Source organism: Lactuca virosa, chromosome 2, assembly GCF_052849685.1.
Source record: "Lactuca virosa cultivar CGN04683 chromosome 2, Lactuca_virosa_CGN04683_v6, whole genome shotgun sequence".
Lineage (NCBI taxonomy): Eukaryota > Viridiplantae > Streptophyta > Magnoliopsida > Asterales > Asteraceae > Lactuca > Lactuca virosa.
In genome coordinates this window covers 249,701,680-249,725,397 of record NC_136427.1, presented here as the reverse complement: position 1 = coordinate 249,725,397, position 23,718 = coordinate 249,701,680, and the positions used below count along the sequence as shown (strand labels likewise).

Genomic DNA, 23,718 nt, shown 5'->3' with positions numbered 1-23,718 from the left:
AGCGATGTATTTTCAAGGGGTGAAGGAATCTCAAACCCTAGCAATCAACCTGAGGAGGAAACTCCTGTTGAACCAACTGTCGAGTCTGTACCTCTGAGGCGTTCCACTAGAGTTAGGAATGCACCTGAGCATTACTATGGTTTCCATATTACTGCGGAAGGTGATACATTTATCAGCGATAATACACTGGTAAATTTGGATGAACCTAACAGCTATAGGGAAGACATGGCATGCCCCGAGTCTGCTAAATGGAAAGAGGCTATGGATAGCGAGATTTAGTCCATGTATGACAATCAAGTTTGGAACTTGGTTGACAATGTATCGGGTCGCAAGACAGTCGGGTGCAGATGGATCTTCAAGAAGAATACCGACATGGATGAGAAAGTGAACATTTATAAGGCGCGACTGGTTGCGAAGGGCTTCACTCAAACTCATGGAGTTGACTATGATGAAACCTTCTCACCAGTAGCGAAGATTAAGTTGATTAGGGTTATGCTAGCCATTGCTGCATTTCATGATTATGAAATATGGAAAATGGATGTCAAAGCCGCTTTCCTTAATGGAAAGTTGGCTGAGGATGTTTACATGAGTCAGCTAGAGGGTTTTGTCAATGCAGAGTACCCTGATAGAGTGTGCAAGCTTGAGAGATCCTTTATGGATTGAAACAAGCATCTCGCAGCTGGAATCTTTGTGTTGATGAGAAAGTCAAAGAGTTTGGCTTTTCGAGAAGCGAAGATGAGTCCTGTGTATATGTCAGAGCTAGTGGGAGTATAGTTAGCTTTTTGGTACTGTATGTGGATGACATACTACTCATAGGAAATGACATCCCAAATTTGCAGGAGATTAAGTCCTGGCTTGGGAAGTGTTTCGCTATGAAGGACCTTGGAGAAGCTGCCTATATCCTAGGGATAAGGATATTGAGAGAAAGGAGTAAAAGACTAATTGGACTTAGTCAGAGCACCTACTTGGACAAGGTGTTAAAAAGGTTCCACATGCAGAATTCCAAGAAAGGTGATTTACCAATCCAAAGCAATGCCAAACTGAGCAAGGCTTAGAGTCTGAGTACAGAGGCTGAGATAGCTGAGATGAGTCGATTACCATATGCTTCCACTGTTGGCTCAGTCATGTATGCTATGACTTGTACCCGCCCTGATGTGGCCTTTGCTTTGAGCATGGTCAGCAGATATCAGGGGAATCCTGGAAAGGCTCACTGGACTGCGGTGAAGAACATTCTCAAGTACCTGCGGAGGACTAAGGACTGGGTCCTTACCCTTGGTGGGAGTGATGACTTGAAAGTAGTGGGGTATAGTGACGCTAGCTTTCAGACTGATAGGGATAATTTCCGCTCTTAGTCGGGCTGGGTCTTTACCATGAATGGAGGAGCAATTACTTGGAAAAGTTCCAAGCAGGAGACAGTAGCTGATTCGACATGTGAATCAGAGTACATAGCAGCGAGTGAAGCGGCGAAGGAGGCAATATGGCTGAGGAACTTCATCGGAGACCTTGGAGTTGTACCAGCTATAAAGGAGCCTATGGAGATTTTCTGTGACAGCAATAGTGCGGTTTCCTTAGCCAAGGAACCGAGAGATCATGGCAGATCCAGACACATTGACAGAAAATATCACTTCATAAGACACAAGATAGAAGAAGGACTCCTCGTGGAAAAGAGGGTATCGTCAGAAGAGAACCCAGCAGATCCCCTCACGAAGGGACTGACTAGGGTTAGGCATTTGCAGCATGCGAGGCGCATCGGGCTGAAGGACGATATTAGTTTTACAGATTAGATAGCTATTTCTGAAACTTGTAAAATGCAATTGACATTTGATGATTAAATAAAAGTTGTTGTTTATTTATAAGTAAGGTCTTGCTATCTTGTGTCAATCGTTTACTATTGTTTCAACTTTGCATGTTTTGACTTCCATAATAATTACTTTATTCAAATTCTCCACAGTCAGTCGTACTTTGGAAGTAGGCATGAATCAATATTGTCATGAATTGGGCTTGTAGATGTCTAAGGTGGTTGGACATAGCAAAAGTTGCTACAACATTCATGAGTGCTCATAATTTCTGAGTATTGATTAAACCCACACTCACTTGTATCAATTCATGGAATTTATCTCGGGTGATCGTGAGACGGTAATATCATATAAGTCTTCAAACCTAGAGATATGAGTTGTTGACTATGAGTTGGTTCTGCATTGATTGCACGAAAACGCATCAGTAACTTGATGTTATAAAATGTGCCTTTGTGTATGATTCAACAAGTAGTACAAGCATATGAGTCGAAGTTTATTTGTTCCTTTTAATCCTTGGAGGATTAGAAGCGATATCTAGGCCCCTCGATGATTTTGTTTTCACCTATGTGTCGGGCCCGGTCAGAACCAAAATGATGTGTTTAGTTTAGTTCTGTTGGGTTATGAGCATTCTAACACTCCTAAGTGTACATGCAACCCTAAATACCTTGGATCTATGTTTTCTCTATTATACATACAATTATGAACATCCAAGGTATTATCCTAATCTAGCATACAAAATAATAAATATAACAAGATAGAATACATACCTCTTTGATGTAGAATGTCTTCATGAAGCTTGAGTGCCTAGTGCCCCAAGTGTGACACCTCAAATGGTTCACACAACACCAAATACACTTGGAATAACTTGAGAGAAACTTGAACACTCCTTGAAATCGTCTAGCCCTAACACTCACACATTAGTGCACGATTTCTTGAGCCATGAGATTCTTTTATATGGTGGCTATTAGGGTTACACCATGTAACTCATAACTTTACCCATTCCTTATGCTCCATGGATTTTAACCTCCATGGAGTATCCATGGGTCACCCCATGGACTTAGTCCAACATAAGGAATCTTGGATCACAAGCCCACATATATAAGAATGAATGATTTACACAATCAACCCATATATTTAATTAGTCTCCTTTTGATCACTTAATTAATTCCAAATTAATTCTTGATCAATACTAATTAAATAACCTTATTAATATATTAGAACTTATAATATATTAACCAACCTTAAGTGTTATTTCTCTCATTATAGTCTATCCAAATGCATGATGCCATGCAACCCAAATGGACCATGTCGGGTCGGGTAAAGTCTTACCAATTATAGTTATGGACTTAGACATTAATCCAACAGTCTCCCACTTGGATAAGTCTAAAACTATTATTGCGTATGACTTCAGGAACCGATCAGCAATCGTAGCTCTCAAAAGCTTCTGTCGAACTCTGACCTTGTCGATGAACTCTGACCTTTGTCAATGACTTGTCCATTAGATAAGGGATCATATATTCCTCCATTCTAGATATCATATGGACTGAGACATGGATTATCAATCATTCTCTCTGTCCATTTGTTGTTTCCCGATTTCCGATTCATGATGACTGACTGATTGAACAAATCAAATCAGTCCTGGCTTGGCCAAGCACTCACATGTATCATCTTTAAATCATCGAGGGGCCCACAGATATCACTTTTATCCCGAAGGTAAAAGGAATGGATAAACTTCGACTCATATAGCTTGTTCTACTACTTGTTGAATCATACACAAAGGCACGTTTTATAACATCGAGTTACCAATGCGTTTTCGTGCAATCAATGTATAACCAACTCATAGTAACAACTCATATCTCTAGGTTTGCAGAATATAAGATATTATCATCTCATGATCACTCGTGATAAAATCCATGAAGTGATTCAAATGAGCGCGGGTTGAATCCAATACTCAGAACTTATGAGCACTCATGAGTGTTGTAGCACCACTTTGTCCACCAACTTGGACCTCTACAAACCAACCCATGACAGTCTTGATTCATATCTACTTCCAACATATGACCGACTGTGGATGGTTTGAATAACTTAATCATTCAGGAAGAGCGACTTAGTTATTCTGGAAGTCAAAACATGCAAAGTGAAACACAAGAATAAATGAATCAAATATGGTATCAAACCCTATGAATATAAATAAACACTTTTATTTATCACCATACTGATTACTCATTATTCATTGTTTCGGTTTTATCAACTTTATACTTGAATTTAAAACAATAGTTGTCCCATGCTCCAAGCATGTACACTATGTTTTCTAAACACTAGTCATGCCATACACCAAGTATGCATATTATGTTTGTCTATGATCTTTACTTTGTAAAATAGATCAATTGAACATCACTCCAATGATCCTCTTTTCACAGTCCCAAATCCTTACTGCAAAGGCAAGAATTCCAAATTCATGCCATTTACTGAAATCTGTTAGATTCTAAACTTATATGCATTGATCCTCTTAATGATTATGCACGAAGTCAGAAAGACTTGACAACAATCATTACAGAGCATTCCAAAGGAGATCAGCTCCTTGGAAACATCCTTCTTTCATTAAGTTTCCTAATCTTACACAGATTGAATAATTTCTAACTTTGAAACATTTCCATATTCCATTTTGACTATCACTTCTAAACAAGAGTTGCCTCCTTACAGATTATGTCAATATGGTCCTTCCAGAATTAACATTATACTTCCAACTGTCCTTGAGCAACCAATCTTTGGTAAACCTTAGATTATCCTCGACAATTGCTTAATCATTTTAGTCATATCCAATTCTAGACCTTTTCCCTTCATAATGCCCCAGGCATTTGGAAAATTTTAGAAATGATGAATATAGCACATGTAATCGATCCTATATCCGAAGCATATGGGACACGATTCATGATGTCTCACATAAAGACTAAACCAGTCTTTTGCTATAATATTTCCATTTCAATTTGCCAAGTTCTCAAAATTCAGATTATGAAAAGGGATGCCGTAATCATAATCGAATTTTAGAACGCAAATAATGGACCCATATATAGAATTTCCTTATGTTGAGCCATTCCAACATGAAATTCATATATATATATCCTTGATTAAATACGATTAAAATCTCAATCTAAGCTTTTAGAATTGAAATGAAGTATAATTTCCTCTCCCTTAATTATAGCAAAACAACTTTTTCAACCCCTGCAACCTCACGAATTGAAACTTTTATTTTCTATAATTAACATTGCTAACTTGCAACCTTTGTCATAATTATCATGCTCCCACTAACATGACGATTATTAGCATAACACTTATGCTCCCACTAGCTTTGACATGTACTCAGAAATCAGCTGACTTTCTTACCAAAGTTCAGATTTCTGATACTAGATTGTTTTGATAAAACTTTATCAAAATCATACACCACTCTTAGATAGCTCACATGTGTGTCTAAACAATTTTAGAACTATGAAAAGGGATGCCGTAATCAAAGTCTCAATTGTTTAGACCTTTGCCACTTCTCACAAGTCCATGTTAGTGTGCCGGTACACCACACACGCTCCACTAACGACTTTGAGAATGCAAATATCACAATTGCTATCTAGCTAAAATCTACTTAGTGAAAGTGTTTCCTCACCATTATTTTCATGAATCGGAGAGAAACCTTATGACACTTAGATTTAATAGTGTATGTGTTCTTATCCATGTGAATTTGTCAAAACCATAATCACAAGACAAGGTTAGTGACAAATCCAAACTCATATTGATTAAACTTGTGCAATCTTAAATTCTTGCCATTTGGCAGCTCAGGTGCCTGCCATTGCTTCCAAGTAGTTGTGAAACCAATTGATAACTCTCAGAACTCCTATGCAAAGCCAACTTGAATAGGCACAAAAATTTCAACACGATAGGTTATAAACCTCAAGTCGTGTGCTAGTGAAGGACTTTAGGTTTTATTCTTGATTAAGTCTTGAAACTTTCAAGAGCTTTAAGACTCCCACTGTCCTCTTGACATATAAGACTCCCTTGTCAAATATTCAAGAGATAGTGCGGATTCTTTATCAAGACTAACACTTTACACAATTGGCCTAAGTTGGTCTCTGTTTTATCCAAAACATCACAACTTACCAATTTCAAATGTACAAGAGTAGATAACCTTTTACTCTTACATTTGACTAGTGTTAACAAACCCTCTTTAAGATATGTCACTCAAGTTACAATCTTGGAGTATGACTCAAAGAATTGTTTTGGAACGAAGTATGACTCATCTTTTTGATTTAACCATTTCAACAATTCATGACTCCTCTTCTTAGTCATAAGAATGCACTAAGATGACTTTAGAGGACCAATTGTGATATGATATCTTAATCATTAAGATGATCATAAACATGATACTAAAGTACTCTCCCATCTTTTCAGATTTGAGAAACTTTTATCTTTCTGCCATACTTTGACTCTTCTTATTCGTTGTGTCTCACATTGAAGCTTCTCCAATGCTACAGACTTATACTTAAACTTATAAGTATAACCATATTTACTGAACTTAAGTAAATCATGACGAATAGTCTTCTTGATCTTTTGTGGTGGACTTGACCAGTGCACAAGAATGTGTACTCGATCCCTTAGTCCTTTCCTTATTCACATAAGGAATTAGTCTTAATTTTCCAAGCTGAAAGTTCTCATTCATCATACTATACAACTTGCATGATTCCAAGTTTCGGTCCAATTGAACCTTGGGTGATGAGAATCTTTCCTTATTTGGTAATATTAGACACTACCACAACCGAAAGAATCAAATCCATTTTTCCAATATTGCTATCAATGGAATCTTATAAGCAACAATTTTTCACAAATGCCATTGTAAGGATACTTAAAATAAATAAAATCAAAACCTTTTTCTTTTATTTTAAAACTTTTCGGAAAAACTTATCCTTACAATCCATATGAAAACCTTGTTGTTATCTATTCCTAAGCAATATAAATATCATAACTCTTAAGTAATAGCCCAAAATTCTGATCACCGAACCATGCGATTGAAATCCATCTTCGCGATCAGAATCAGCATGTACTTAATAGAGTTAGACAATGGACTTTACCTGAAGTAGAGCCAAACTTATTGACTTTAACATCCTTAGGTAAATTTGGCAGCTTCGCAACTAATGCCCCTTCCTTTGGCAATAGTTACCTATGGACCCTTGATAATGGGACTATCTCAGACTTCGCCTCTCTCTTTACCATTGGGTTAACCGAGTTGACTATGGCCGATCCCTTTCCATTGGGAAGAGAGAGCTTTACTGGATATCCAATGTCATCATTGTTAATGTCCATAGCGTTTTAGGAAGTTGATCTTAGCAAATAGATAAGATCATTAAGGGTCTTGTCTTAGTCTGTTTCATAGGATTCCCAAAAAAACTCACTATGTGACTTAGAAAGTAGTTGAGCCACCAACTTTATCAAGACTTTGACACCCCACTCTCCCGGCTTGTCAATATATGACTACATCTCCAAGATGTGATCACACCTAGACCTTGCCTTGCCAATAGGGCTTGAGTGACCTTAAACTTTTTAGGAACTTGTGGGTTAGGGAGAATAATTGGAGGAGGTGAAAGAAGTATGATATCCATGGGACATCATCTTCATTTAGGAAAGCTTGTTTCAAGAGATTTGGGAAGATCATAAATGTCTAGACCAGACATCTTTTTGGGACATATTCAAGATAGTTGATTTAAAGTCCTTAATATGACACCCAATATGAAATATTAAGGCTAGGACCCAACAAACTATTTTATAACTTAGAAGAGGGATGCCGTAATCCAAGCTATAAAATATTTGAAGGTAGGTGAATGACGATTCACCAATTTCCACCATGAAAAACGAAATAATTTATTAGGTTTTAATTGGATTTGAAAGTCCTAGATCTTTGAGATTCATTGAACTGTTCAAAGGCATGTTTCAATCTCGAGTGTGCCCTTCAGGTTTTATGACTGGGATGCCGAGGATCACAAAACAAGGTGTGAATAACCATGCAAATATACTTGGTACCCTTAATATTTACCCCTTAATCAGTGTTCCGGTTAACCACACACGCTCCACCGATACTATGATAAATATTAAGTTACCCTTTGCCTACCTTGTTAAGTCCAGGTTAGTGTGCCGGTTAACCACACACGCTCCACTAACGACTTAAGCAAAGTGCAAAGTGTAAATTTCATGGGTTAGCACCAAATTCACATTTTCCTAAGTAACTAAGATTGGGTATTAATAAGAGTTTAGTTACTTAGTATTTATCATTAATACTTTTAATAAAAGGAGAATTATAGTCCTTGTCCTACCCGTTCGGCTAACGACCCTCCACCAGTCAAGGAAGCGGTGGGTGAGAATGGACACCCATTAAACTGCCATTTTATAGGCAATAACCTTATACCCCCCTTATAGACCGGCTTCGTGAATGAGGCCTACTAACGGTAAGACTGACTTTACTCTTATACATATATATAAATATTATTAACTTATAATATTATAAAGTATAAGGGTTGAATTTTAACTTTTAAAATTCTAAGGGCTAACTTGGAATTAAAGTATTCATAAGTGAAAACTTTTCAAATTCCAAAACTTGAGGGCAAGTTTTGAAACTATTCAAAATAATTAATTCCATAACTTATGAGTTTAAAGTAGTTTTAATTATAAAAAAAAAAAAAAAAAACTCTTCAAGTTCCATAACTTGAGGACAAGTTATGGAAGACTTTAAACTAATTAATAAAAAAAATAACCTTTTTTTTATTGTAACTTATGGAACTAATTAAGGTTACACTTTTTTTTTAATTTAATGAAGAGACTCTTCATTTTGTAACCTTTGCCAACTTTTATGAGTTTTATGATTCTTAAATGTGACTTTTCATATAACTTGAGGACAAGTTACAAAAACACACTTTGGAATCAACTCTTAGATTAAAGTGGATTGAAAACAACTATTTCACACAACTTTTCTATTAATCTAAGAACCTCATAAGAACAAGATAATTCAAATCATCAATCTTCAAGAAATTAGCATGAACATACAAACTAATACAAATCTTGAAATTATGACAATTATCTTAGAAATTGGATTAACATGAACATTACCACATCAAAAACAAGTTTATAAGTCCAAAAACATCTTAGGGTAATGTTCCTAGTCCAATTCCAGCCAAAACAATCGAATATATGCATCCAACTCGATTTTTCAGCTACTTTTGCAAGTATAACAAGAAAACAAGCCTAGGCTCTAATACCACTGTTGGGTTATGAGCATTCTAACACTCCTAAGTGTACATGCAACCCTAAATACCTTGGATCTATGTTTTCTCTATTATACATACAATTATGAACATACAAGGTATTATCCTAATCTAGCATACAAAATAATAAATATAACAAGATAGAATACATACCTCTTTGATGTAGAATGTCTTCATGAAGCTTGAGTGCCTAGTGCCCCAAGTGTGACACCTCAAATGGTTCACACAACACCAAATACACTTGGAATAACTTGAGAGAAACTTGAACACTCCTTGAAATCGTCTAGCCCTCACACTCACACATTAGTGCACGATTTCTTGAGCCATGAGATTCTTTTATATGGTGGCTATTAGGGTTACACCATGTAACTCATAACTTTACCCATTCCTTATGCTCCATGGATTTTAACCTCCATGGAGTATCCATGGGTCACCCCATGGACTTAGTCCAACATAAGGAATCTTGGATCACAAGCCCACATATATAAGAATGAATGATTTACACAATCAACCCATATATTTAATTAGTCTCCTTTTGATCACTTAATTAATTCCAAATTAATTCTTGATCAATACTAATTAAATAACCTTATTAATATATTAGAACTTATAATATATTAACCAACCTTAAGTGTTATTTCTCTCATTATAGTCTATCCAAATGCATGATGCCATGCAACCCAAATGGACCATGTCGGGTCGGGTCAAGTCTTACCAATTATAGTTATGGACTTAGACATTAATCCAACAAGTTCTATGTCAAACAAATCGGAAATCGGGAAACAAACTGCTGGACAATAAGTATGACATTATTCCATGTATTTGTCCGGCTGATATCTAGAACAAAGGATTATATGATCACTTATCTAAAATGGCACTTCATAGTTCAATAGAGTTTTAAGAGCTATGATTGCTGGTCGGTTCCTGAAGTCATATGTGCAACTATAGTTATCAGACTTATCCAAGTGGGAGACTGTTGGATAAGGTGTCTAAATCCGTAACTATATTTGGTATGTACTTGACCCGACCTGGCATGGTCCATTTGGGTTGCACTTCACTAAAACAATTTGTATGGATAATCTTTTGAGAATAGTATATTTATGATTTATTAATATATTATAAGTTATAATATATTCATATGAAATCATATTATTTAATTAGTATTGATCAAGAATTAATTTGGAATTAATTTAGTTATCAAAAGAAACTAATTAAGTATGGACTCTTATGTATATAGAATGGGCCAATGTTCATTTAGGATGGGCTAAGCTTGCATGGATAGTCCATGGAGTTTTTAACCCATGGATCCTATGGAAATAAAAGGTCATGGGTATTAGGGTTTACATGGATGTAACCCTAATCCACCATACTACATAAAGAGGTCTTTGGCACATGAAATGACACTAGTGTGTGTGAGAACAAAGGTGGGCCGATTTCTACAAGTGCATACTATTCTCTCAAGTTTTTCCAAGTTGTGTGGTGATTTGTGATTCCACTTGAGGCATCCACATTATTGGTGATAGGCTCTCAAAACTCCAAGCAATCAACCACAAGGAAAAAGGTATGTCATTCTACTAGATTTTATGTTACAAGTACCCCATGATATGCTAGTTAGGATGAGAACCTTGGAAAAATCAAATTTGCATGTATATTAGAGAAAACATAGATCCAAGGTTTCTAGGGTTGCATGTACACCATAGGAGTGTTAGAATGCTCAAAACTCATCAGTGGTATCAGAGCATAGGCTTGTTTTCATTATACTTGATGCAAATTGCTGAAAAATGTCGAAAATCTGGTCACTGTTCAGTGAACTCACCGAGTCCATGGGGGGACTCGACGAGTCCAAGTGAAATATCATTCGACTCCTCGAGTAGGTTCTTGCACTCGGCGAGTAGTAGGACCAGAGTGCTGATTTTCGAGTTTTGTTGTTGGAAATGGACTAGAATCATTACCCTAAACTGTTTTGGACTTATAAAATCTGTTGTTTGATGTGGTAATGATTATGCTAATCCATTTTCAAAGGTTATTATCAAAGTTTCAAGTCTTATCTATGTTTATATGATCGTCCGCGGGCCTAGCGTCCGACGACATGAATGGTGGCAGAACAGAAGAAGAGACGAAGAGGGTGGAGACTTCCACCGGAAACAGCAACAACGACACCCCCCGGGTGTGTTGCTTCCTATCGTCCGCTGCCATGGCGTATAATGGCAACTTTTGTCTTCAACGGAACGACACAGCAACGGTGGAACTCGGTGGTGCAAGGAGACTACGGGAGAGATGGCGACAACGGCCTGTGTTGGGAGACATAAGGGTGGTGATGGCGGCTGATGAGGGATCTCCTAGGGTTAGGGTTACGGGATGGGTTATATACCCGACACCCTTGAAACTTCATTCCATAATGATAGAAATGGTCCCTCCCTATAAGAATCTTTTCAAACAAAGTCCATAATTTACTCTTCATACCCCTGCTCCCATAATTCCTTTCATATTTAGTCCAACAGTTACCATTCAGCCCCTTAGCCTCCAAAATCTCTTCAAATTAAGTCCCAATAATTTACCAAGTAGTCCCTACATTCATAATTATTTACAAAACCAATCCGGAACTTACACTTTCAACCCCCAACTTCTAAAATCGTGACAGTTAACTCCTCGAGACCCACACCTTGTTATATTATTATTGATTTTAGGGCTACTATTCATTCATTAATTTGTCTATTTGTTTATTTAATAAACGAGGTGTTACAATATGAAGGTTTGTTATGCTTACGCGATCGATATCTATCATCCGAGGTGAATTTGCGAGCAGCCGAAGGTATGAAGTCTGCTGGTGCGAAGATGTTATTTGTGGGCGGGAAACATCATGATTAGCTAAGGGATCGATTTTGTATTGCCTCTAAAAGGGTAGAATTTTTATAGAATCAACGTTCTCTTTTTTAGGTTGACTACGAAGCTTGTGTTCGATAAAACCATGTTCTTCGTGCTCAGCTTGTTGGGAAATCTTCTTAGATGTTTCCTTTGAGTTGCTTATGCTTTTAATATTCTTAACAAGCATTCCCACAAAGATTGCTTGTAAGTGTAACTAGTTTGTTGCATTTTTTAGGTTGTCTCGATTTTGTCTTTAACAATATGTTCATCGTCGTTCTTACCGATTGTAATGTTTTGTCTTTGTACTAATCACTTTTTTGTCATTTCTTACATTGTTCTTATTCCATTGGTTGCTTTCATCTGGTACCCATGCGTTGGTTAAAATTACCGGAATGGCTAACTCCTTTATATTTGTACTCTTGTCTCCATATCCGATCTCCATATCATTTGTTGTCTTATAGTTTGTGTTGCTCATGATCATGCCTCCAAGTGTTTGACCTGTAGCACCCCGTTTTTAGGTACAAGTTATGTGTTTTGCTATATTGTAATTGTGGGATTTTTTCCATCACTACGGTATGGTAGAGTTTATACCACGACGTCGTGGTCATTTAATTACCACGACGTAGTAAGAACCTCGCCACGACGTGGTAGCGGCTAGGACTCAATGATGGGTTTTCGCATAAACATACAATCATATGTGTGCATGCAACCCTAATTTGATCTATGTCTTCTCTAATTGAACATACCAAGTGAACAACAACATGCAAAGCCTAGGTCTATGTATTATAATCGAAAATCACATAAGAAGGATTAAGATACATACATTTGATTGTTATGTAGTAATAACAATCCAAAACCTTGTAGATCTTGAAGCTTCAAAGCAAGTATCCCAAGTGTAATACCTCTAATGGCTCACAAACACACTTAACAAGAAGATGACTTATGAGAAGGAGGAGGATGCTCTAAATTTTGGCTGGAACTCTCTAGGGTTTCAAGGTGGCCGAAAATCATAAGTGAAAGGGCATTTATATAGTGAGGTGACTTAGAGGCAAAGTTAGGGTTAGGGTAAGGAAACCCTAATTGCTTTGCTTAAGGACCAATCAAGCCTTAAACCTTCCATAAGATAGCCTTTGGCCGAAAATTCTAGAGCCTCTCTAGAAGATTTTCATCCAAGTCTCTTAGGAGGGTTCTAGGGTTTCTTCCTCAACTATCAATAAATTACCAAATAGCCCCTACACTTTTAATTAATACAATTAATCCCAAAATTAATTCAAAATTAATTTCTGATTAACTATTAATTAATAATATGATTTATAATTAATATATTATTTCCATAATACATTAATAAATCATTTATTTCAATTTATTAATCAAATTAATAAATTCTTCCTCTTTCTCAAATGGCCATCCTGTCTAGTTGCTAGTATGAAGGAAACCCAAAAGGATTGTGCTACTATCAATTCAAGTACATACCAATTATAGTTATGGGCTTAGACACCTAATCCAACAATCAAAACCATAGATATCGGGCCTTGGGCCATATTTAAGGGATGTGATGGCTAGGGTTTCATCCATCCTCAGCCTCCATCACCTCCAAGTGTAAATAATCAAACCTTAGCCTCCTTTCAAGCATTTTGAGCTCATTTGGTGTTTTTAGTGGCCTTTGAAGGAAGAAGTGAGGTTCTCTAGTGCAAGGATTCAGCAAGCAAGCCTATCTCCAACTCCTTGTGTATATTTGGGACTTTTGTAAGTCCCCAAGTTCTTATATTTTAGTTCATCCTTTCTAGGTCTAGGTTTTGTGCATCATTCTTCATGTTTGGATTGGTATGAATGGATGGTTTCAATAAAGTTGACAACTTTTTGTCGATCCCTGATGTCCCAAGAATGATATATGCTCCGTATCTGAACTTCTTTATAGTTTTGGGTTCCATACATGGGTTTTTTGCCCCATTTCGACATAGTTTGAAGTATGACATGCATTAGACATCCATGTCCTAAAGGTAGGGTTTTTATGATCCCTAAGGATGATAGGAAGCTTTCTGGAAAGTATGAATGGTTGAATTAACGAATTAAGAGCTTGGCAAAGAGATGAAGTTGCCAGTGTCCCCACGGTGTGGCAAAAGCCAACTAGTTTTTTCGACTAAATAAACTAACTAGTTAAGTCATAAAGTAACCAATGTTTCCAAAACATTTGTACATAACTTAATAATCATATTGTATTATATATTAACTAGTTTGTTCTTTCTCTCATTATTATTTTCATAAAAAATAAGTATTCTCTAATTAAATACAAGAGTTGAATTTATTTATTAATAATCAAATACTTAATAAACATTCAATAAGTGTCAAAATTGATTAAGGTGTGACCCTATAAGATCATATCTTATTAACAACATCACTCAATAATGATGTTATAGCATAAAGATCCAACGACTTCTTTTAATAATGTCACCAGTTCTTTATTCGAGCACTCTCGACTCTCATCCAAATGCTCCAAAGGGTGTCGTCGCAGTATTCTCCGTGAAAACCATAGTGATCATTTATAAAGGATCCACATTCCTGTGATCACCCTCGCACCAAACATTAGGATCCAATTTAGTTTTCTTATTATGCGTATCGTGTTGTAATTATTCTCACATTCTTTGTTGAAATTGTTTGATATTTATGTCACGCACATCTCTTTTGATGTTGCCATTGTTTCCTCGATCTACACCTCGATGAGTGACAAAACGTGGAGGTCTTCCACCTCCACAAAGTGGGGGGACTCCTAACAACCATTTGAGTACCAAAAAATTAATGAATAAATTTAATGGACGTTGATCAAAATTACAACAATTTACATTAACTTTAATGAATAAATACAACTAACTTGGTACAATGTATTCTTCTTCGAATATGAATCTATAGCTCATCCATTGTAAATGTTTGAGATATTCCGAAACGTGGTGGGTAACATATTTTATATTTTCCTTAAATAGGAGACCACATAAACAAGTGGGTATCCATCGGGTTTTTGGGGTCTAAAATGTCCAATTTGAGATCATTTGGTTAGATTCATAAAATGCCAAATCTAAAATCTTGATCATTTCTAACAATCATAGAAAATATTGGTTTGTATGTTAAATAATGATCGGAATAAAAGATTGTTTAGTGTGTTATGTGCTACTTCACATAGGCTTCAGAACGATCAAATGTGAGATTTAGACTTTGAACTTGACCTAGAGTTTTAAGAGTATAAACATATGCATTGTATACTTTAATTTGTTGAATAATCCTCATAATTTGATGATATTTTGAAACGTTCAACTTTGAAAATGCTTCTTTCCCTAAAAGGACCCCTACATAGAAAGTTAAGGAGTCTATAGATCATATTTGTTGATGATCTTGGTTGATTATTTTTGTCTATTTGGATATTACTTTTGAGAATTGTTAAAAAAAAGTAATTGTTAATTTTGTTTTGCATGATCCATAAACAAAATTTTGAATCGTTTATTTACCAACAAAACCTTCAAACAATAATATTTCCATCTCAACTATTTCTCAAGCTGCACCATATTCTCAACTAACTTCTTAATAATCTCGTCATGATGTCTATGGTTGTGAATTTGGTGGTGAACCTACATACAACATATATGGTTGTGCTCCTACTTCTGGTGGTGGTAGTGTGATGATGAATTTGAGATTTTTATTTCAGACAAGTTCTTTGGATTTCGAGATAGATTAGTCATCTTGAATAAATATTTTTAGCTACATAATACCTAATTAGTCAAATAACTACGATAAATATTAGTCATCTTAAATGAATATTTTTAGCTACATAATACCTAATTAGCCAAATAACTACTATAAATATAACACAACCATTCTAAAAGACATATAAACTATCTTAAAGCGAAAATGACTATATTTCATAAAAGTTCTTTGGATTTCGGATTAAGGTTATTATTTCAGACAAAGATTTTACACAATATAAATATAGTTTAACCACTGCAAAACATACTAAAATCCGATTTTATTGTGAAATTTACTGTATTCGGACAAGTTATTCTAATTTCGGATTAGAGTTTCATTTCAGATAAATTATTTTTTATTTTAAGCGACAAAATAGGTAATTTGAAACTAACATGGACATTAAAAATAAAAAAAGCTAACTTGCTACAATGTAATCATCTCCGAATCCATAGTTTCACCCTTTAAAATGCTTAACGTAGTGCTTAACACATTTCCGATGTTCTTTAAATAGGAGACCACATAAATAAACGAATATCCATTGGCTTTTTGAGTCTGAAACGATCCATTTTAAGATCAAATGGTCAATTCATAAAATGCTAAATCTAAAATCTTGGTTATTTTAAACCGTCATAAAAAATTCATTTGTTATTATTTATTTCAACAGCTTAAAATCACGTTTATTGTACACAACAATGTTATGATTGGATTTTATATTAGTTATTATTTATGTCCGTCGTTTAAGGTTCAAGCTTAACGTTAGGTTTTTGTTCTAAGGCCAAAACTCAAGCTCAGATTCATATTTCAATATTATTAATTTCAATTCCTTGTATTATTTGATCAATTTCAAGAACAAAAACGTTATTGTTATGGTTACATAGATAATCTTATTTTATAATCACAGTTTAGGATCTTTTCACTCATAATTAAATGGGTCAAACATGCAATTGCAACAAAACATGGTTGTAAAGCATATTCTCACATAACACGATTGTCATATGAAAACTTTAGATCTTGTTTAGGAATATTTTTTTCTCTCCATATTTGATTATTTGTGTTTGTAAGAAAGTATAGACTGTATAGTAGTATAGCTGATAAAACGGCCAAGTTAAATGATGGGCCAAAATACGTTTTGAAGCCATATAAGAGCTTCTTCTCTATCAATCACAAGACGTTTAATCGTTGATCTAACTCATACTCATTTTTTTCTTAAAGCTTAAGAATTGTAATGTTTTGAAGCCATATAAGAGCTTCTATAACCACATAATATAAAAATAAAGACTGTTTTAACATAAAAATGGTGATTCAACTCCAACCAACCTTTAAAATGGTGTTTTTTAGAAGTCTTTATATTTGGTGTTAAAAGGAAGCCAACACAAAAATGGTGCTAAATTTAAAGGTTGGTTGGAGGATTATTGACCTCTAAAATATAAAAATTGTGATAAATGAATAATGGTTGGAGTTGCTCTAAATGGTTAATAGACTTTTATCATAATGTTTGAACTTCAACATAACATACGACAAGATGATGTTGATGTTTAATAGGGTATGAAAAAAAATTGCACCAAAAACCTGAAAACAAAAAGCAAAAGACCTTTTTTTTTTTTGAAAAACAAACGGGTTGATTTTTGGTTTTTAGAAAAAAATCAAAATTTCATGTTAAATTTTGTTTGATATAAATAAAAGTTTGAATCGAACCAAATACCAAAAATTGTTATATATTTATTTTATTTTATTTATATTAAAAAATCAAACCGTTAGTTTTTCAATTTGGTTTTTCTATTTTTATTGGGTTTTGGTATCGTTCAATTTTGCACACCTCTATAAAATACCAACTTCATATTTCCTTTAGTCATGTGGATTGAGGATGCAAAAATACTATAAGAAATAAGCTTTATAAAAATTAACTTTATTTATTTAATTTTTTTGAACAACAAAAAGATGGTTAAAAAACTACATGATGCATTATGAAAAAATGATTTTTAGAATAATAATGTGTTTTGAAAACCTTTTTAAACATAAATGACTTTTTGGAAAACCATTTTAAATATGAATGGTGCTTTTAAAACTTTTATAAATTTAAATGATTAATTTCCGAGCAATAATTTTTCAGATAAGAAGATTGAGAATAATTTTTTTTTTTTTTTTTTAAATTCATATTTAAAGAACGTTAGTTTCTGGTTAAGTTTCAAGTATTTCCTGCCAAAAATAGAAGTTACGACTACGATTACTTTTTAATTCATCGGGGCTAAGCAAATTTGGCTGGTACGGTTACGGGTTACCGACCCGTATTTGTTTCTCTGGTCGACTGAAGTTTCCAACGGACGAAGATCCCGAGTGGTCGACGCTGATGCCATTGCTTCCCGCTCATCTTTCTCTCTACTAAAAACCCTAAATTCTCCTTTTGCTGAACCCTAACAATCACATTTGGAGGTATCTATTCATAGATTATCCCCTTCCATGACGTCGAATGCGAGCTCTTCGTCATTCTCCGACGAGGACGAAGAATCCGCCGGCCAAAAACCTAATACCGGTTCAATTGATTACTCCCTGGTCGCTATCGAAAACCAGTTGTCATCAATCGCATTGAACACTTCAATTGACGAAGAAACGACATCAGTTGCTGATGATCATCACGAACCTGTCACGGAGATCGCCAGTGGATCTTCGAGGGAAATTGAACCGGAAAGGCTGATAAATTCGACTGGGGAGAGTAACCTGTCTACGGAGAGGAATAGTTCGGAGGTGGAGGTAGATGGGGCGACGTCAAGCCCATGTAGCAGTGGGTATGCCGGTGAGATGGGTACTAGTAGTGGTAGTGGTACCACCAGTGCGTCTGGAGCTGATGATATTCAGGGACTTCGGAATAAAAGTTCTTCCGTGGGTAACGATGGAGAGGTGTTGCATTCTGCTCAATCACAGTGGGTTCCTGGTAAACGGCACGTTGATGAGGTGAGTAAGTTTTTGAGGCATCAATATGTGTTCTCTAATTTCCGGCAACCGTTACTTTTTCAAGAAAAATGATTGAAAATTATCAGCCACACTGAATGAGTAGTTGTTTCTAATTCTCGGCTGTTATTCTACAATTATTACAACTAACGTACATTCATAGAACCGAACTACCAGCATCCATGCAATTATTAAGTTCTGCATAGAGATATCTCCCTGATAATCTATGAAAAGGTCCAACCTGTTTCCCATGAAATTAAAACTCTTTGGTTACTTTACAACTTCTATCAAGCAGATACCATTGTATATCAGTATATGGATATGCTTATAACTGTGTTTCTTTATCCCATATACCCGATCCATTAATGTGGAATAAATCTTAGAAACCCGGATATTGAGCTTGTTACCTATAGGCATTAACTTCATAAAATGCTATCTTGTTCTGTTTAGTTTTGATTATTGTTGCTAAACCTTTTGGATGGATGGTGAGGAGATTCATGCAAAAGTTGTGTAGTCCTATGGCTGGTGGCGAATTTTAAGCCCGAAAAAGGAAATCTTTAAGTTATATCAGGCTCTGATATTTCAGGCCTCCACAGTTCTAGTATTTTGCAACTAATAGTTCTGAAATACAACAGTTTGTGGTATGAGTATTAGAATGATTGGAGGAAAGATCAATGTATAAGAGAACACTATTATTCCGAAGTTCCTGAATATTATGCGAGAATCAAAGATTTTGATTTGCAACTGATAGAGATTGTAGCCATATATCGTGCAAGAATTAAAGATTTTGATTCATTAACATGATTTCAGGCCACTGTTGGATATAGCTAGCTTAATTGTTGTTCTATTAGACTTAGTAAGTTAAGGATATCATTCTCTTTATTAATTTGACATATCTTTTAATTATTGTATTCCCATATTCTCTATATAATGAAATATCCAAAACACTCACAAGTGTGGTGGAAATTTATTTATTTATTTATACAGTGTCATAGCCCAAATAGGTTAACACCAATATATGTGTATTGATCCCCCCTCCTCTTTCTTTCTAGACATTAGTTCCCTATAATAACCATCAAACTTTACCCTTCTAATTATGACTGAGCCAATTCATGATGCTTGTTAGATCTCAAAATCTTCCTCAATGCATTGATGAATGATGATTTAGGGTTCCCATTGAAGCAAATAGATGAAAGGCCAATGGATGTGCATGTGGTTTTTTTCTTCCCCCACAGATGAAGTTATGGCTATGGTGATTGGTTGTTGCACATATCGTGAGGTTTGCTTATCTGTAGCATGTTAGTGTTCCAATACCATTTTCATCTCCTCTGTAGGGTTAGAATCTTGTTAATAACAACATTATCTACTCAAGATACAATATTTAAGTAGCATTTTTCAGTGGGTTTCTACTATTTCTTTGGAAAGAAACCCAAACAACCTTCTTACAACTCCTAATCTGGTATTACCACACCACATATACTCAAGAGCTTAATCTTTATATTATTTTTACCTCTCAAGGTTACGTAACCAAATGTCAACATGCATCGAGCTCAATGACTCAAAAACCTCAATTTCAAGAACCCTAATTAATGTGTCTAATCAGCCAGATGTATAGAGAATATCTTATCTTGAGTCATCAGTTTCAATCTCATATATATATATATATATATATATATATATATATATATATATATATATATATATATATACCATATCTTGTAAATGTTGTATTCCCGTGTTCTCTATATACTGAAATTATGAAAGATCATAACCACTCACATGTGTGGTGGAGAAGATCTTTGCTTGATACCTGTAATCTATTGCTGTCAACAATAAATTGTAATTTAATAATAAATAAACTGCAGGATGACACTTGTATGTCTTGGAGAGAAAGGAAGAAACATTTTTTTGTTTTGAGTCACTCTGGAAAACCTATATTTTCGAGGTCCACCTCTGCTTTATAAGTTCCATATTTATAATACTCCTATATATTAGATATTTCACTGTTGTGTCTGGAATATATTATATATGAATATCCTAAGAAAAAATGTTGCACTCAGATATGGAAATGAACACAAGCTAGCAGGATTTTCAGCAACTCTACAAGCCATTATTTCCTTTGTTGAAGACGGGTATATTCTTATTTTATTATTATATACAAGTGGATTTACTCTTCTTGTTGTATATTTATTTTCTTATCTTTTGAAAGATGAGATAAAGAACCTCTAGCTATACTAGTTTGGCTCATTGATCTCTTTTTTCAGGGGCGACCGGATTCATTTGATTAGGGCAGGAAAACACCAGGTCTGAAATGTTGTAATTTTAATAAAATATCTAAAACCAAATATGTGACCATGTTGATGTACAGGTGGTTTTTCTTGTAAAAGGACCAATTTATTTAGTTTGCATAAGCTGTACAGAAGAGCCTTATGAGTCATTACGTGGTCAACTGGAACTTCTTTATGGTCAGGTTGGTACCATTTTTTATTTTACATTCTTATTATCATTATAATATTATTATTAGTATATGATTTTATACATTTGAGATATATATCATTTTACATGGGATGCAGATGGTGCTTATACTCACAGAGTCTGTAAGTAGATATTTTGAGAAGAATCCAAAGTTTGATATGACGCCTTTACTTGGAGGAACAGATGCTGTTTTCTCTTCCCTCTTCCACTCTTTTAGTTGGTTCGTTTTATCTTATTTCTCAAAATTATAACAATGTCAGTATTCCAAAACTAAAAATTATGCATTTCATTGTTGTTGTTTTTTTCAGGAACCCTGCCTCTTTTCTTCATGCATACACCTGTCTTCCCCTTCCTTGTACAACAAGGCAAGCTGCTGCTGCTATCTTGCAAGATGTTTCTGATTCAGGCGTCATCTATTCAATGCTCATGTGTAAATACAAGGTTCTTTTTTTTTTTCTTTTTTTTCTTTTTACCTCATCAATAGTTTTCCTTTATGTAATTTATATTCTTGAAATGCAGGTTGTGAGTCTTGTAGGTGCACAGAAAGCACCACTTCATCCTGATGACATGCTGCTTCTTGCTAATTTTGTCATGTCATCTGAATCTTTTAGGCAACTTCATTATTCCATCACTTTTTGTTTTCTACATCAATTGTGTGTGTGAAATGTTATATGTTTGATGCAGGACATCTGAGTCATTCTCCCCCATATGTTTACCAAGATACAACGCCATGGCCTTTCTACATGCTTATGTTCATTATTTTGATGTAAGTGAGATAAACTTTAATTAAGTTTTTTTTTTAATGATATTTTTTCACTACTCACTAGTGACTGTTACAGGATGATACGTACCTGGTGTTGCTAACATCTAATTCTGATGCCTTCTTTCATCTAAAAGATTGCCGGTATGTATTTATTTATTCATTTGTTAAAGAACACTCCATTTAATACACATTCAAAAACTATATCGTATAATTTAATTTTTTTTACATAGGATACAAATTGAGAATGTTCTTGTGAAGTCTAATGTTCTAAGTGACATTCAAAGATCCTTACTGGAAGGTGGGATGCGAGTTGAGAATTTACCTCTCTACCCCTCAACTCGTTACGGGTCATTATTCCACAATGAGCCGAGTGACAGATCACAGGAATCATTACAACCAGGTATCGGTGGGCCCGATGGACTGTGGCATTTCATATACCGCAGTATGAATCTTGATCAATATGTATCTTCCAAGTTTTCATCTCCAATCACTACTCACCAACACCAAAAAAGGTAATTACTAATTACTCAAATTCAACACGCATAAACATGTTTCTAATTTTAATCATCTCATATGATATGATATGATATGTTTAACATTTTGGATTCTAATTTTTATGTTTACAAATACAGATTGTATCGAGCGTATCAGAAGCTTTACGCCTCCATGCACCATAAAGAAACCGGACCCCACAAAACCCAGTTCAAAAGGGACGGAAATTATGGTACAACTAAAATTTATTAATCTAAAATTCTAAATCCAACAATATATACACATATATATATAATGTAATGGCTTCACTGATATTGAATATGATGAATTATGTTACAGTGTTACTATGCTGGGTGACAACGGATTTTGAACTTTATGCAGCTTTTGATCCGCTTGCAGACAAGGTGGGGTTTATTTATGATTTACTTAAATCAATGTTATTTATTTTAAGAAAAATTATAATGATTATTATTAAGTTGCAGGGTTCGGCTATAAGGATATGTAACCGTGTGTGCCAGTGGGTGAAAGATGTTGAGAATGAAATATTTTTATTAGGAGGAGGAAGCACTTTTGCATGGTGAGTTGAATTTGATATATCTATGATGTATTGATGTATCATGTTGATGTTGGTTGTTGAGGTAGCAAATGCAAATTAATGTGTCAAGAAAGATATATATGTAATGTTGTTACCTTTGGTCAAAAAAATAATGCAACCAGATTGGGTTGGGCCTCATTTGATTTGTTACATAAATCCAAAGAGTTGTTACTTGGTCTTGTTCATCAATCATCATCATTGGCCAATGCCCATTGCCAATAAACAAACCATCTTTTTTTTTCCACACCAATATACAAGTCTTACAGCATAAAACACAAGTTACTACACCACTACTAGTACCTTATTACATTTGGTAACTTGTGAATTGAAACCCACCTCTATACGATTATGAATAGTCTCAAATCCATCTTTATCACATGAAGTACTACTACTACTGACTTGTGTACATAGTACACATGGTATCCCTTAAGGTACAAGACACACATGCATGGGTCCCTTTAATCGAATTGACCTCTCACAGATGCAGATTCAATCTGTTTCATGGTTTTAATGAAACAACAAGTACCATGATTGAGCCTTCTCATTACTCAAACTGGAAACAGTTAGTTTCCAGTCATTAACTCATTACTCATGTCCCCTCTATTTCATTTCATTCTATAAACAAAAGGATCGCTAAACTTGGAGAAAAAAGGTAAAAACATCAAGCATTCGTGTTGAGTGGAGGTGTACATTGTGCAATAAAATTTGTACCCAATTTGACCCATTTGGTTCCAAAAAGGAGGGCATCCTTGTGAAAAA

General features: G+C 35.0%; 1 protein-coding gene across 1 annotated transcript; it reads left to right on the top strand.

Annotated features, from left to right (window-relative positions):
- The first annotated feature begins 17,869 nt into the window (after nt 1–17,869).
- On the top strand, nt 17,870–23,148 carry LOC145160745 (vacuolar fusion protein MON1 homolog). Its single transcript, XM_079080055.1, has 14 exons — nt 17,870–18,637; nt 20,500–20,579; nt 20,695–20,766; nt 20,899–20,938; nt 21,003–21,104; nt 21,208–21,329; nt 21,418–21,550; nt 21,629–21,720; nt 21,794–21,875; nt 21,949–22,013; nt 22,103–22,384; nt 22,505–22,596; nt 22,704–22,768; nt 22,847–23,148. The coding sequence occupies exons 1-14, from the start codon at nt 18,146–18,148 to the stop codon at nt 22,943–22,945; spliced, it is 1,818 nt and encodes a 605-aa protein (XP_078936181.1). The 5' UTR covers nt 17,870–18,145; the 3' UTR covers nt 22,946–23,148.
- Nucleotides 23,149–23,718: the final 570 nt, after the last annotated feature.